Source organism: Mauremys mutica, chromosome 11, assembly GCF_020497125.1.
Source record: "Mauremys mutica isolate MM-2020 ecotype Southern chromosome 11, ASM2049712v1, whole genome shotgun sequence".
NCBI lineage: Eukaryota > Metazoa > Chordata > Testudines > Geoemydidae > Mauremys > Mauremys mutica.
Window position 1 is genome coordinate 70,468,105 of NC_059082.1, and position 13,975 is coordinate 70,482,079.

Below are 13,975 nucleotides of genomic sequence, written 5' to 3' on the forward strand. Positions count from 1 at the left end.
TCGACCTAATGCGGCTAAATTCGACCTAACTCCATAGTGTAAACCAGGCCTAAGTTATGTGCCACAATCAGCAATAAGCCAAAATTTTACCTACCATCACCCTATTAAGCAAAATCCAGAGTAAACAGAATGGCTCTACACTGAGTCTTGTGACTGAAGATGTGGGTTCTGTCAGACTGTGGAACCTGCTTCACCTGTTTGTTTAAGAAAAATGCTCTGCCAGCTTTCCCCACCACCCCACTCCCCTGGTGATCAAATCCAGGGACTTTTAGCACAAGTGGCTGGGTGGGCGGGGAGCAAGCTAAGTATATGTAGACTGTAAATAGATGACAGTTGGTTAGTTTTACCTCCTCTGTAAGGGTAACAGTATTGTGTCTGATGTTAGTAGTGAGCATTTGTGCCAAGGAAGTGGTTGACTTTTGGGAGGTAGGAGTGTAATGAGACTGGAATAGAGGCTGTGGCTAGGGAAGATGTGGTGAATAGAAGTTGATGCCTTTAAATATAGTAGTTTGTTGGTTATTTTAAATAGAAACAGGAAAATGTAACAGGTTCAGTAGCAATGGGTGATAGGTGAGGACTGAGGATGAGCGGGTATCAAGGTGAAGAGGTAAGAGATTTAAGAACAAAGGAAATATCTCAAATAGACTTATGGGCCATGTGACCTTTTATTGTACTTCTGACTTGGTATCCCCACTCCACCCTCACCCTCTTTTGTGTCTGTTTCTTATTGGGTTGTAAGCTCTTCAGGGCAGGAACAGTCTTTCTGTGGCCATACATTACATGGGTAATTTTGGATGCTGCTACAAGCAAATAATGAAGAACAGTAATAATCTGCTGTTATAATGTGCATTTCATATGTCACGGTGTCTCAGTCCTGGTATCATTGTGACACTTTTAATAATTCATAGGTGTTAGGGAGGGAAATAGCTGCAACAGTCTTTGTTTCTTTCCATCACTATATGGATTTCCTTCTTGGTAGCTCTGTTGGTTACCTAGGAAACAGGAGTAGGATGGCATTTGATTGGCTGTGTTGGAAGAGTTGAAGTTTGGTGGTTTTGAGCAGCAGACAGATATATCTACACAAATATGAAATGCTTTATTTTTTTGAGACTGGTAAAACTGCATTGAATTATTAGTCAAGCTATCCTCTCGAAAATGTTTGCAAAGGAGTATTTTTGTAAGTGGTTCAGGTGGATGTTTTGGCATAAATATGCTGTGTTTAAAAATGACAATATTTTTGTTGGACTGGATGACTTGGGGGCAATGCAAGGGGTAGGGAAAGGGTTATGAAACCTTTCATCTCTAGGTTACTGGTTTAAATTGAGCCCGTCAGTAGAGACTGACTTGTTAACTTCTGAAGGCTGTTTGAGCTATGTGAAAGGAATTGGCAGTTTGAATCCAGTTCCTAGTGGACCAGATATCTGTATCTTATACTGCTTCCAGGACTGGCACTAGTTGACGCCCTTGCTGGCAGTCTCAGCAGAGAGCCTGGGGTTAGACATGGTGTGGAAACAGAGATTATTTCTCATACCTTCAAGTGGTCCCTCTAGTTCAGGGTGTCTTAGTTACTCCTGGGGGAATTCTGCACCACTATGTGCGCATAATAAATGAGCTGTGTATATTTTTATTTTTTTGTGCAAAAAAAGGCTTCTGCTGAAAAGTTGCTGCAGTTCTGCCTTTTGCCACCAGAGGGCACTGTGGCAGTAGAACAGAGCAGCAGCTCCCAGCAGAACATAACTTTCTGCAGTTCTGCCTTTTGCCCACCAGAGGGCACTGTGCTGATAGACCACAGCAGCTGCTCCCAGCCAGCTAGGGAAGAGAAAGAGCCTGCCTTCTTCGCAGTTCCTGCCAGGCCAGGTCAGGAGATGGGCTTTGGGGAGACAGACCGTGTGGGGTGCTAGTGGGAGGGTCAGACAGGGGCTCATAAGGACTAGTGGGGAAGGACAGACTGGGGCAGGGGCTGAGTGGAGTGGAGGCAGAGAACCACGGGGGGGAAGGAGGGGCATGGCCACATGGTGATAGGGGAGGGGGTGCAGAGCTACATAGAGATGGGGGTGGCTGGGTGGGGACACAGACACATGGGGACGGGGAGGAGGTACAGGGACACATAGGGACAGGGGAGTGGCTGGGTGGGGGCACAGACACATGTGGACAGGGGCACGTGTGCCTGACTGAATGGGAGAGACTAGGGGTCAGATAGGGTCTGGTGGGGGAAGCTCCCTAACGGTCTCCCCCCACCCCTCCCCAAAAAACCTGTTCCATACTTTTCCCACCCATACCCAACAACCCTCCAAGTTCACACCCAGGCCCCTTCTCACCAATTTACTTCCCTCTCCCTCAGCTCCTCCGTTACCCCTGACTCCCGCAAGGCTTTGCAGTACTTCTGTGGGGGTGCAGGAAATATGATTGTGTATTGTAGTTTAAATGAATCATTACTCAGAGTTCTCTATTAATATGCCTAGTAAATAATCGATTTAAAAAACATTTTCTGAATCTTTTTTGTTATCTGTATTGTTACAGACATTCTTGCTAACAGGTATTTTGAAATAAATGTCAAAAAATAATTGAAACTGGTGTGATTATATTGTGCTATTTTGACAAATAAAATATGCAGAATTTTGCAGAATTTGAAAATACTGTGTGCAGAATTTTTATTTTTTTGTTGCAGAATTTCCCCAGGAGTAGTTGTGTCGGCACTGTGAGGATGGAGGGACCTGTTCCTGTGCTGTGGCTAAAAAGTGTTTCTGTTTCCACAGCTGTTTAATCCAGCACCTTTGAACATTTACTGAATTTTCAGCTATTGTGCTATAATTGTTACTCTCTGAGTGACAAATGCCTTTTCATTCTATACATTAGATAGAACTTGATGACTCCCAAATAGTGAAGCAGTGGCTGTTTTCTAGCTACACGTCCAGTGTCCTGCAGATATTGGTGTAAAACTACATCTGGTCCAGTATTTTTGCCTTGTCTTCTCCCACATCTCGTCAGTGGGCTATGAAAGGCTAATTGAGATTTCCTTTGCTGAGTTAGTGTGTCAGGCAGCTGCTGGGTATCAATTTGCCTGTTTGCATTAGGCACACGGCTGAAATGATTGAACGCAACATGTAGAAATGTTTGTGTTGAATTCTTTGACAAATATTCAGTGTTGTCCTTTGGCATGTGCATGCATATGTAAATCAGTTGCAATAGTGATTGCACATGAGATAGAATTTACAAGACTCTAAGGCAGGGGTTCTCAAACTGGGGGTTGGGACCCCTCAGGGTTTGTAAGGTTATTACATGGGGTGTCACAAGCTGTCAGCCTCCACCCCAAACCCCAATTTGCCTCCAGCATTTATAATGGCGTTAAATTAAAAACACATTTTTATACATTTACCGGGGGGGGGGGGTCACACTCAGAGGCTTGCTGTGTGAAAGGGGTCACCAGCACAAAAGTTTGAGAACCACTGAACTAGAGCACTCTTGTGCTCCCAGCCCCTCCCCTCAACGTCACCGACGTTCTGAGGACAAGTCTATATAAAGGGCAGAATGCCCTGGCCACCTCTGTTATTTTCAGCCATATGCCTGGACAGACATGAACCTCTCCAGGCTCTTTGAAACTAGAGCTGCTTTTTTCTCAGTTAGCATTAGCCAGGGTGGATTTGCTGCCATTACAGGTTTTCCCTTCTAGTGAGAGAATGGTATGGCAGATTTCAAATTAATGAAGGCTACACTCATAAAGACCTCTAAAATTCTGGAATATGCTGCTCAAACAGTTCCACTTTTGTTCTTATTGCCTGTCCCTCCCTTCTCACATTTATCTCCAGACTTCTTCTCCTTGTCCAGATCTATTCTGCCCCGAACAATCTTCTATTCATTGAACTTTTTGAAACTTTGCACTTTTAGAGAGAGGTAAGGGATTGACTGTGTGTACACAAATTTGCAGAGGGACAGTAGGGTTGAGGTCTGTTATTTCTCACCTCTGTATATTTATTTCTTTAAAAACATTTTTGCTGTTAACAAGCATGTTATCTCTGGAGATGCAAATCCACAGTTTGAGAACAGCAAAACTAAGCATCTCTGATGGTATCTTCTAGACTGAGCACTAGTCTCATTGGGTAGGTAGAAAAATTAACGTAAATAATCTATACAGAAGCCCCTGGAACTCCATAAAATCAGGTCCTTAATCCATGAACTATTGAAACTCATTTACAAAACTTTTCTTAAACATTACATGACTATATTGTCTCATACTATAGAATTTTAATTTATAATCCCTATTCCATGATGAGATGGCTTTGCGCTATAATGTATCTTAATTAAAACTATCTTTAAATAGGTTTTTTCCTCAGAAAGCATTTTATCAAAAAAAATCTGATTTTTTTAAAATATATTTTTTAAAAATAATTGATTTTTATCCACCCTGGCGTTAGCAGTTAGTTTAGTCAGTTGGTGATTCTCTTTCAGTTCTGTGTGATGGCAGAACTGAAAAAGCAGAAGAGCCTGGGGTTAAAATATGCACTTCCTGCCCAGGTGTCTTCCCGGCATACTACAGCCACATACGGTGCCTCAAGTGCCTGGAGAGGGACATTCACCTTCTGGGTGTTTGATCTTCTGCATTCGCTCCCAGAACCCACAAGGATAAAGACACTTTCCTGCCAGGGCCAGCGTAGGACTCAATGGGGCCCAGGGCAGAAACTGCTTGGCATTGCCATGCCCCTTCCCAACATTCCTCTGTGCCCTCTGGGGGGTGCCCCACACTTTGAAAACCTCTGCTTTAGTCTGATTTATTTCCACTTTTAGAGTTTAAATTACTGTAATACTCGTATTACATTTACCCACAGTGACTCTGTAGATGTGATGTAACTTAGCTTTGCAGGGCCCCCTGTGGCTTGGGGCCCCAGGCAATTGCCCTGTTTGCTACCCGCTAACACCAACCCTGTCTCCTGCAGCTCCTCGTCCGGAAGGGAGCCCTCCAAGTGAGACCCTCTGGAAGATTGCTCAGATCCAGTCCAAGATCTATAAGGCCTATCTTAGCCCCTGTGGCTCTCAGCAGCAAAAGACTGAGGAGTCCAAAGTTCTTGCAAAGACTAGAGCCATGTCCTACGTATGTAGGTACAGTGCAAACTTCCTTGTGTAACTCTGCCAGTATTCTCCTTAATCCTGACCTACATCAATCCTACTGTTACACATCTCTATATGTTTGAGCAGAAACTACTAATTTTCCCAAGATATGGAATAATCTTGTTGCTGTAGCTTCCTTGGTTGTAGGTTTGTTTGCAGGGTTGTCTTAACAAGAGAGAAGTCAACCTGTCTGCATGTTTTTGTTTAAAAAAAAAAAATGTAACTAAAGGGACATATTTGAACAGAGTCCACAACCTGAACAAAGATTCCAGAATTGGTTGAACAGATTTGGTTCAGAACTTGCTTATTCCTAATTCTGCTCTTGTTTTTAAAATATTCCAGCAGAAAGAGAAAATCTGACCTGGTACACTACCTTATTACTCAAAAATAACGACCTGCGTTTGTTTTGATTCTGCTGGGCATGAGTGCTGGGAGCATAAGCAGGCAGTCTGTGTGCACTCACAAAAGGCACTTGTGCCTATTTCTGGCCCTGGCATCCTGGAGGGTAGGTGTAAACACCAGCCGTTGTTCCGGTCAGTGAGTTGAGTGTTTTGGTTTGCATATTTTCTCTTTTGGAAAAGCATTAAGAATAGGATACAGAAATCTTTTCTACTCCTGAATAGCTCACAGAACTTCAATTTCCCAGTTCCATTTTTAAAGTGTGCTTTTAAGTATAGCAACACTTGTTTACAGTGTCTAATATTTGGGGGAGGGGGTTGATTTTTTTTACTAACGTAAGATAAACTCAGCAGTGCATGGTACTATCTTTGATTTGGCTGTAGGAAATCATCTTTACATGTGAAAAGGATTTGTGAATAGGGGTGGAATTGATTGTACCACAAAATGCAGGATTCAAGATTTTAGAGACATTGGCAGACGGTCTCTTTGAATCTCATGTTATGTCTGGGCTCAAATTTTCCAGTAAATTAAGTTTTGCAGTTAGTATTGGACCGTAAAAACTTCTTTGTGCATCTTAAAAGTTGTTGCAATGTCACTGCTTTCATAGTGGGGGTGCTGAAAGCCATTGAACAAAACTGTAAATATGATGGAAACCCTGCCGCACCTCCAACACCCCTAATTCCAGCAGCCGTGCTTGAAAGCAGTAAATTTAAACTTAAAATCAAAACTATTTGGGTTTAATGGAAAGTACCTAATCTTGTGCCACTTACAAAACTCTGTGCATTGCATTATTGTCTTTCCTATATTCTGTGTGTTAAATGACTCTTCCATTACTAAACTGGAAGTAAACTATAACTTTTTAATTACCTTAGTTTCTTTTTCCTATAGGCTGCAGGTTGTGGCACAACCTTAGAATATTTGTAATAATTAGACCCATTCTCTTGCATCCTGTGTACTGAATGGATTAAAGTGACCTTTAAATCTGGTAACATAGAAACCCTAGTATGTATTAACTTGCCTGTTTAACTATCAGAAGAACCAACCTAGCCCTCTTGGATGAAAGAATTCTGAAAGGGATATTCTCAAGTGCATCCTTCAAAAGACACATTCTAGCTATGATCTAGACACACACGTGTTGTGCCTTACAGCAGTAAATTTGTATTTACAGGTGTGGAGAAACAATTTATTTGTGTTACCTTTCCGAATACTGTGCTGAGCAAAATGGGTGCAGCGCTAGACCCAGTTGACTCACCCTCCCTCTTCTCCGCCCCGACCCCCCCCCCCATATCACCACTTCAGCTGACATTGAATGACATTGACAGACTCCATAGGAGAGCCACATCCACCCTCTCTGGCTAGACTGAGTCTTGGTATGACACTGAGCCTTCAATGGGGAAGATGAGGACATCTCAGAATAGTACTTTGGAAAAGTAGATCCTGCTAAGACTTACCTCTCTGTATTTTCAGGTGCACTCACAGTTGGCCTTGTGCGACAGTGTCAAACCATCCATGGACGTGACAGGACCTGTATTCCTCCACGGCTGCCTCCTGAGTGGGTCACCACATTATTTTTCATCATTATGGGAATCATTTCACTGACTGTCACGTGTGGTTTGCTAGTGGCTTCCCACTGGCGAAGAGAAGCTACTAAATATGCCCGCTGGATAGCATTCACTGGAAGTAAGTGACTTCAGCTACAAAATAAGCCTGTCTGAAGGATTAACTGGTAGATTTTTTTTTTTTTTTTTAAACAAATCTGGGTGGGGGTTGTTGCCAGAGACCAGTGGTAAAACTCTGCCCTGATCAGACAGAATGCTTTTCCTTTTAAATTCCTGCTTTGTGGAAATAATCCTCTTCTTTAAAATCAGGGGTTTGGTATCCAGAAGTGGCTGAGAATCAAGGGAAGATCTTTGGGATCCTGGCTTTATAGTCACAGTGCTGATCACCTGCTGCAGCCCCAGGGTAGAGGAAGAAAGAAGTACACCTCCGGACCATGGTAGCTTCCAGCCCCTCTCCCCACAGGAACGTCACAAAGTGGCCCAAGGAAATGGGTCTGCAGGAGTGGGGAAGGTTAGGCTGTTCCTGAGTCATGTGAACTCTTAATTTGGCCGGTGTGGCTGGTACTCACTGCTGGCTGGAATAATGGAATGGTTGTAGCCTTTTTTTACCCAAATGTGGAGGAGGGTGTTGGTGGACCTTGGTCTCATTATTGTCCTGAAATCAGTCCTGTTGAAGTATCCTCCTGTAAACTTTTGATGCAGGGTTGATTCTAACTCTGTTTTGTAACAATTCTCATGAAAGTTGTTCTGTCTTATTTGTAATGAGGTCCACAGATCCATGACATTGGTGACATGTACCCCTGAGGGTACACAGAGGTCTTCCAGAGGGCATGTCAACTCATCTAAATATGTTCTTAGTTTTACAGCAGGCTACTTGAAAAGCACTAGTGAAAATTTTATACAGACAAGTGACTTGTTTATACTGCTCTATAGACTATATTAGAGTTTCTCGACCTGGGGATGGTTTTAGGGGGGTGGCAAGCAGGGCCCCCGCAAAGCTAAGATACATGCCGGAGCCAAAGCCCCACCGCCTGGAGCTGAAATCAGACACTTGGATGGGGTACAGTAGTCTGGAAAGGTTGAGAACCACTGCTCTAGGCAGCCTTGGAGGCAGACCAAACCTGTCAATCAGAGGCAATGGAGGTGTGGCTTCACCTCTGAGAAAATGCCAGTTTCTATTTGCATTTCCAGCTGCAGGCAGGCAGACCAGCTTGTCCCTGCTTCAGAGGAAATTTAGTGAGAAAGAAAAGGGAAAAAAATGGCATAATCTCTCCAAGCTGTCGGGATCTGCTTTTATTGACAGAGAGGATTCCCTTTCTCTTCAGTCACTGGAGGACTCTGTATTCCCTGCGCGCGCACCCACCTGTAGTGCAGCATGGCAGAGAAGAAAACTCTGACATTGTGTCTCCTTGCACCAGCCCTCTGATTAGGTGCCTGCATGGAGATCATTGCCTGTTCTGTGAAGATCCAAGCTTCTCAAGTGCTCAGGAAGGGGCAGGGTTTCCTTCAGTCTCCCTCCCCAATCAGGAAAGCTTCCTGGAAGCAATGGCAGCAGCTTATCTACAAAAACCCCTGAACCTGATACACGTGACAGGGGATAGCATTTGCCCCGGCATCAGCAAGTGGCAACTCCTCCTCTGTTCCCTTCTCCCCCCGTAACTTGGGGTGAGTGTAGGTTGAAGCACAATATCAGAGGGCCAGGGAAGTTTCCCACCCAGCCACCGGAGCCCACATTCACAGCCGTGTCTGGTGACCATGGAGAAGCTTTGGAACCCCATCCAGCACAAAACCCCTCTCTCAGAGCTACTCAAGAGGTAACCAGAAGGTTCGCGCCCATCCAAACCATCAGTCTAAAATGTCTCTCCCCTTTTGATGAGGATTAAGGGTAGGCATAAGAAAGATGTTCAGACCCCTCTAGTCAACCCAACATCAAACACACAACCCCCACCCCTTCATTTTCTAAGGCCTGGGCTACACTAGCGGGGCGGGGGTCGAACTAAGATACGCAACTTCAGCTATGCTATTCGCATAGCTGAAGTCGAAGTATCTTAGTTCGACTTACCTGGCTGTCCTCACAGCGGCGAGTCAACTGCCGCAGCTCCCCCGTCGACTCCGCTTACTCCTTCTGCCGAGGTGGAGTATGGGCGTCCAGACGAGATGCAATAAATCAATTCCCCATACATCGAACACTAGCTGCCGATCCAGCTGGTAGTATAAACATACCCTAAGAGTCTGATTTAGGGGATTACTCTAGGGGGCACTCTAAAAGGCATAAAGTGAAATCAGTTTCCCTCAAACTGCATAAATTTGCAGAATGCAGCAGGACAGATAATCCTTAGTGTCTGGTTCCTCTGCTCACTATCATGGAGTACAGCAAGGCAGAAATCCTAGGCACTTAGTTCCCCAGATCACCCTCACAGAGCCCAGCTCAGGGGATAGTCAGTGTTGGGTTCCCCTCTTCTCACTCAGAGTGCAGCATGGCAAGTCTGTGCACACTTTGGAATGCACATTTTCCCGTAGCCATGCATACACACAACCCCACAAAGGGAGTTCTCTCTCCTTATGAGAGGAAGGCCAGTACTCCAAATCATAGCTAATGACTCAAATAATAAAATTATTAAAATAAACACCACTCAGAGAATAGACTTTGATAAAAAGTGTACCGAGGATCTTCTTCCTCTTATTCACTCCCAGTGGAGCATAAGGCGTCAACCATTCTCCTCCATTCATTTCGTTCTTGAGCGAGGCAGCAAATTTCATCCCACTTCATTCCCATGCCTTTCATTTCCTCTTCAATGGTCCTTCGCCACGTCCCCAATGGTCCACCTCTCCTCCTCCTTCCTTGTGGTGTCCATCGTAGGGCAATATGAGGGTGTCTATCAGCACCCATTCTCAACACATGCCCCAACCATCTCCATCTTTGTTGTTTGGCTTCATCCACTATGTTGTTAATGCCCGTTAATCGGCTCACTTCAACATTGGTGATACGCTGCGGCCAGTGTGTGTTAAGAATTCGCCTAAGACACCTTCCTTCAAAACCCCGAAGCCGACTTTCTATCTTCTTGTTGGTCCTCCATGTTTCCGCCGCATAAAGCAACACAGAGCGGACGTTCGACCTGTAGATCTCTATCTTGGTTTTCATTTGCAAGATGGCCGACCTCCAAATGTTCTGAAGTCTATAGAATGCAGTTGCTGCAAGACCGATTCTGGTAGATATCTCCTTCTGAATATTACCATCAGCCGATATGTAACTACCAAGATATTTAAAATCGTTCACCTCCTCCAATTCTACGTCACATACTACTGTCGTCGTCGAGCTGGCTGTTTTTACTTTCATTATTTTGCTCTTACCGGCGTGGATATTAAGTCCCGCGCACCTTGCTGCTCTACCTACTCTATCAGTCTTCTCTTGGAGGTCCATCTGAGAGCTTGAAATCAGGGCGATGTCATCTGCAAAGTCACAATCTTCAATATGACCAGAGGGTCCCCATGCGATCCCTCTTGGCCTATCTTCGGTGGCTTTCCGCATCACCCAGTCTATAACCACAAGAAATAGGATGGGCGAAATAACACATCCTTGTCTAACTCCCGTTCTCACATGGAACCACTCGCTCCGCTGTCCTTCATGGCGAACACAACACTTATTATCGGCACCGAGTATGGTGACCTACAATTATGAGGTTTGTCGATACGTCAGACAAGCTATAGCTATATATCCCTCCTTATGCCTCCTTTGAGTGTGTGATAGTGGGGTAAGGATTTTCCTAACACACCTAAAGACTGGGAAAGTATTTGGCTGTTCTCCTCAGCTCCCCTGTGAGTTTCCATATCTTCCAGAAGGTTCCTTGGTATACACCAGTCAAAACAGCATTGCAAGTATTTACAAAAGTGCTGATAGTGTTAATATCTGCTCTCAGACAGGAAAGGGTCTATGTCTACCCATTCCTGGGTGACTTCTTTACCAAGCCTCATTGATTGTACCACCAAAGCAATAAGGATGCTTCAGAGCCAAGGTTTTGTGAAAAAAAATCAGCTAAGTCTCAGTGTATTTCCAGTCTCTGAGTGGGAACAGTCACTGCCCTCTACAAAGTTGTTTATTGCAGCAAAGACGCAAGAAGCAGAGAACTCTATCAAAATAGTCAACGTCTCAAGGGAAGTACTAATTCATACTCTTTTGGGATCAGTGATCTCTTCTGTGGTTATTCTTAGAGATCCAATGCTCACATGAGGTTGCTACAGAGCTTTCTCTTATTTCTCAGCTGTCTCTTATCTGCACCTCAGTGAAGGTGTCTCACCCCAGGAGGATTCTCATGGGCTCAAGGACTGCCCAAGGGGTCTAGTCCAAACAAGAGAGAAAGCACAGCATAAAGTGGTGAGAGCTCAGGACAATTTAGTATGGGTTCAAAGCTCTGCTCCCTCATCCGAATTTACCTAATGCACTGACCATGATAGACAACACCTCAGCCATGTCATACATCAACAGACAAAAGGAACAAGGTCTATAGTCCTTCAAAGAGAAGCTCACCTCCTGATGAGGTGGGCAAAGAAGAATCTACAATCAACTTATTACCTTCACATCCAAGGCAGAATTGAATGTTATGGCTGATTGGCTCAGCTGACAAAACTTAGATCCTCCAGAATGGGACCTACACTTATCTCCTGATAAAGATATTTAGTATCTCAGCTATAGATCTGTTTACTTCTCACCTGAATCACAAGGTTTCAGTGTTGTTCTCTTGCCAGTGGGATCACAGAGCCAAGACAAGAGATGCCTTGTTGCAAAGATAGCCAAAAGGGATTCTTATGTCTTAACTCCCTTTTTCTCTTCACACCAGAATGCTACAGACTATTAGGAGAGAAGCAGCACTGATAATTCTAGTATCCCCATTCTGACCAAAGAGGCTTTGGTTCTACAATCTCCTTGATATGATACAAAGACCTCCCACATGATTTCCATTCAGAAGAGATATGCTATTACAAGGGCCAATCAGAATTCAGACAGTCTGAGCCCAGCTGCCTGGTTCTTGAACCAGAGCCTCTTAAGCCAAATAGGTTATTTAGCGATCTAATACTCACAATTTTCACTTCCAGAAATAAATCTATTAACTCAGCCTATTCAAGGGCCTGGTTGAGTTTTAACCATTGGGGCTAGCACCAGGGTTTCACCCCCACATTTGCATTGGGACCACAGATCCTCTAATTTCTTCAAATGGATTCGGGTTAGGCCTGACAGTTCAGACTCTCCAAGGTCTAGTTGCTGTCTGTCTTGCATCATTAGTGAAATGGACAGGTAGTGAATTTAATCTTACCTAGATATCCAGCATTTTTCTGAGGAGAGCAGCATCTCTTCTACATCTTTCTGGTGTGCATAATGGGTTTTTGTTGTTGTTTGATTTTTGGCTCTTAGCTGGTTCTCAGCAGGGCCACCCCGGGGGGGTGGGGGGGAGCAAGTGAGGCAATTTGCCCAGACCCCGGAGGGGCCCCACAAGAATATATATCTTATAGTATTGCAACTTTTTTTTATGGAAGGGGCCCCCGAAATTGCTTTGCCCCAAGCCCCCTGAATCCTCTGGGCGGCCCTGGTTCTCAGTGCCATTAGAAGCCCTCACTTTGAACAATTCATGAAGGCGTCTCATTACTTTCTAACCATTAAAATGGCCTTTTTGAATGACAGTCATTTTTCGGGTTTCAAAGGGGTAGCCGTGTTAGTCTGTATCAGGAAAAAAAAAAAAAAAAAAAAAAAAGAATCCTTGTGGCATCTTAGAGACTAACAGATTTACTTGGGCATAAGCTTTTGTGGGCTAAAACCGACTTCATCAGATGAAGTGGGTTATAGCCCACAAAAGCTTATGCCCAAATAAAGTCATGTTTCTGTGCAGGGTGTCTGAGTTAGGAGCTCTTTTTCTGGAACGTCAATACTGCATGTTCATAAGCTAAAGGGGTATTCAAACTGACCCTGAATTCAGATTAAAGATTAACTCCAGATTCCATAGAACACAGGAAATTGTTTTTCCATCCTCCTGTCCAGATCCATTGCACTCCAGAGAGAAATTGTGGCATACTTTGGATGACTGCAGAGCTCTCAAAGTATATATTTACCACACAGATCGGGTCAGAAAGACAAATGCTTTGTTTGTGCTCTATTATCCAGTGTCAAAGGGAAAGAGAGCCTCAAAATCATCCATTTCCAGGGGGCTGAGATATTGCATCTCAGAAGCATGCAAGTCAAAAAGCCTAACTTCATCTTCAAATATCAGAGCTAACTCCCTCAATGCTGTAGCAGCTTCATGGGCAGATAGATCATATCATACAAGAAAATCTTGTATGTCACATGGGTCATCAGGTTACAGCACCTTCAGATGCTATACACTGGACATCCAGTTGTCATCTGATGCTACCTTCCGTAAGTGGGTGCTCATTGCTGTAGTATTCTAGTTTCTATTAGGAAAGGGTTATCTGTACTTAACTGTATATAGTTCCTTCGTGCCACCAAGTGGACACTGCTATAAAAATCCTAATGTCCTAGATCTGTGGACCTCATTATGAATAAGAATAGGAAAATGTATCTGTCTTACCTGAAAATTTCCTTTCTTGGGGTCATGAGGTCCACAGATCCAAGCCACCCTGAATTGGCTGTTAATTGGGAAAAGACGAATTATTAATCGGTGCTCAGTTGATTATTCATTGAATTGCTTGCTCTGCATGAGGATTGTTCTGTTTAGTCTTACTGCTTAAGTTCCCTTATAGAGAGTGCTTAGTTTTTCCTAGGCTTTGGAAGTGTTGACTGGTGGTTTTAGGCCCTGGTCTACACTATGAGTTTAGGTCGAATTTAGCAGCGTTAGATCGATTTAATCCTGCACCCGTCCACACGACAAAGCCATTTTTGTGGACTTAAAGGGCTCTTAAAATCGATT

At 44.0% G+C, this 13,975-nt stretch overlaps 1 protein-coding gene across 1 annotated transcript in view; it reads left to right on the top strand.

Annotated features, from left to right (window-relative positions):
* Positions 1-13,975, top strand: part of MOSMO (modulator of smoothened) — a 51,379-nt gene that overhangs the window by 25,510 nt on the left and 11,894 nt on the right. The window contains exon 2 of the mRNA XM_044981131.1: positions 6,970-7,182. Coding sequence (XP_044837066.1) covers positions 6,970-7,182 — 213 coding nt within the window. The remainder of the gene's footprint in view (positions 1-6,969; positions 7,183-13,975) is intronic.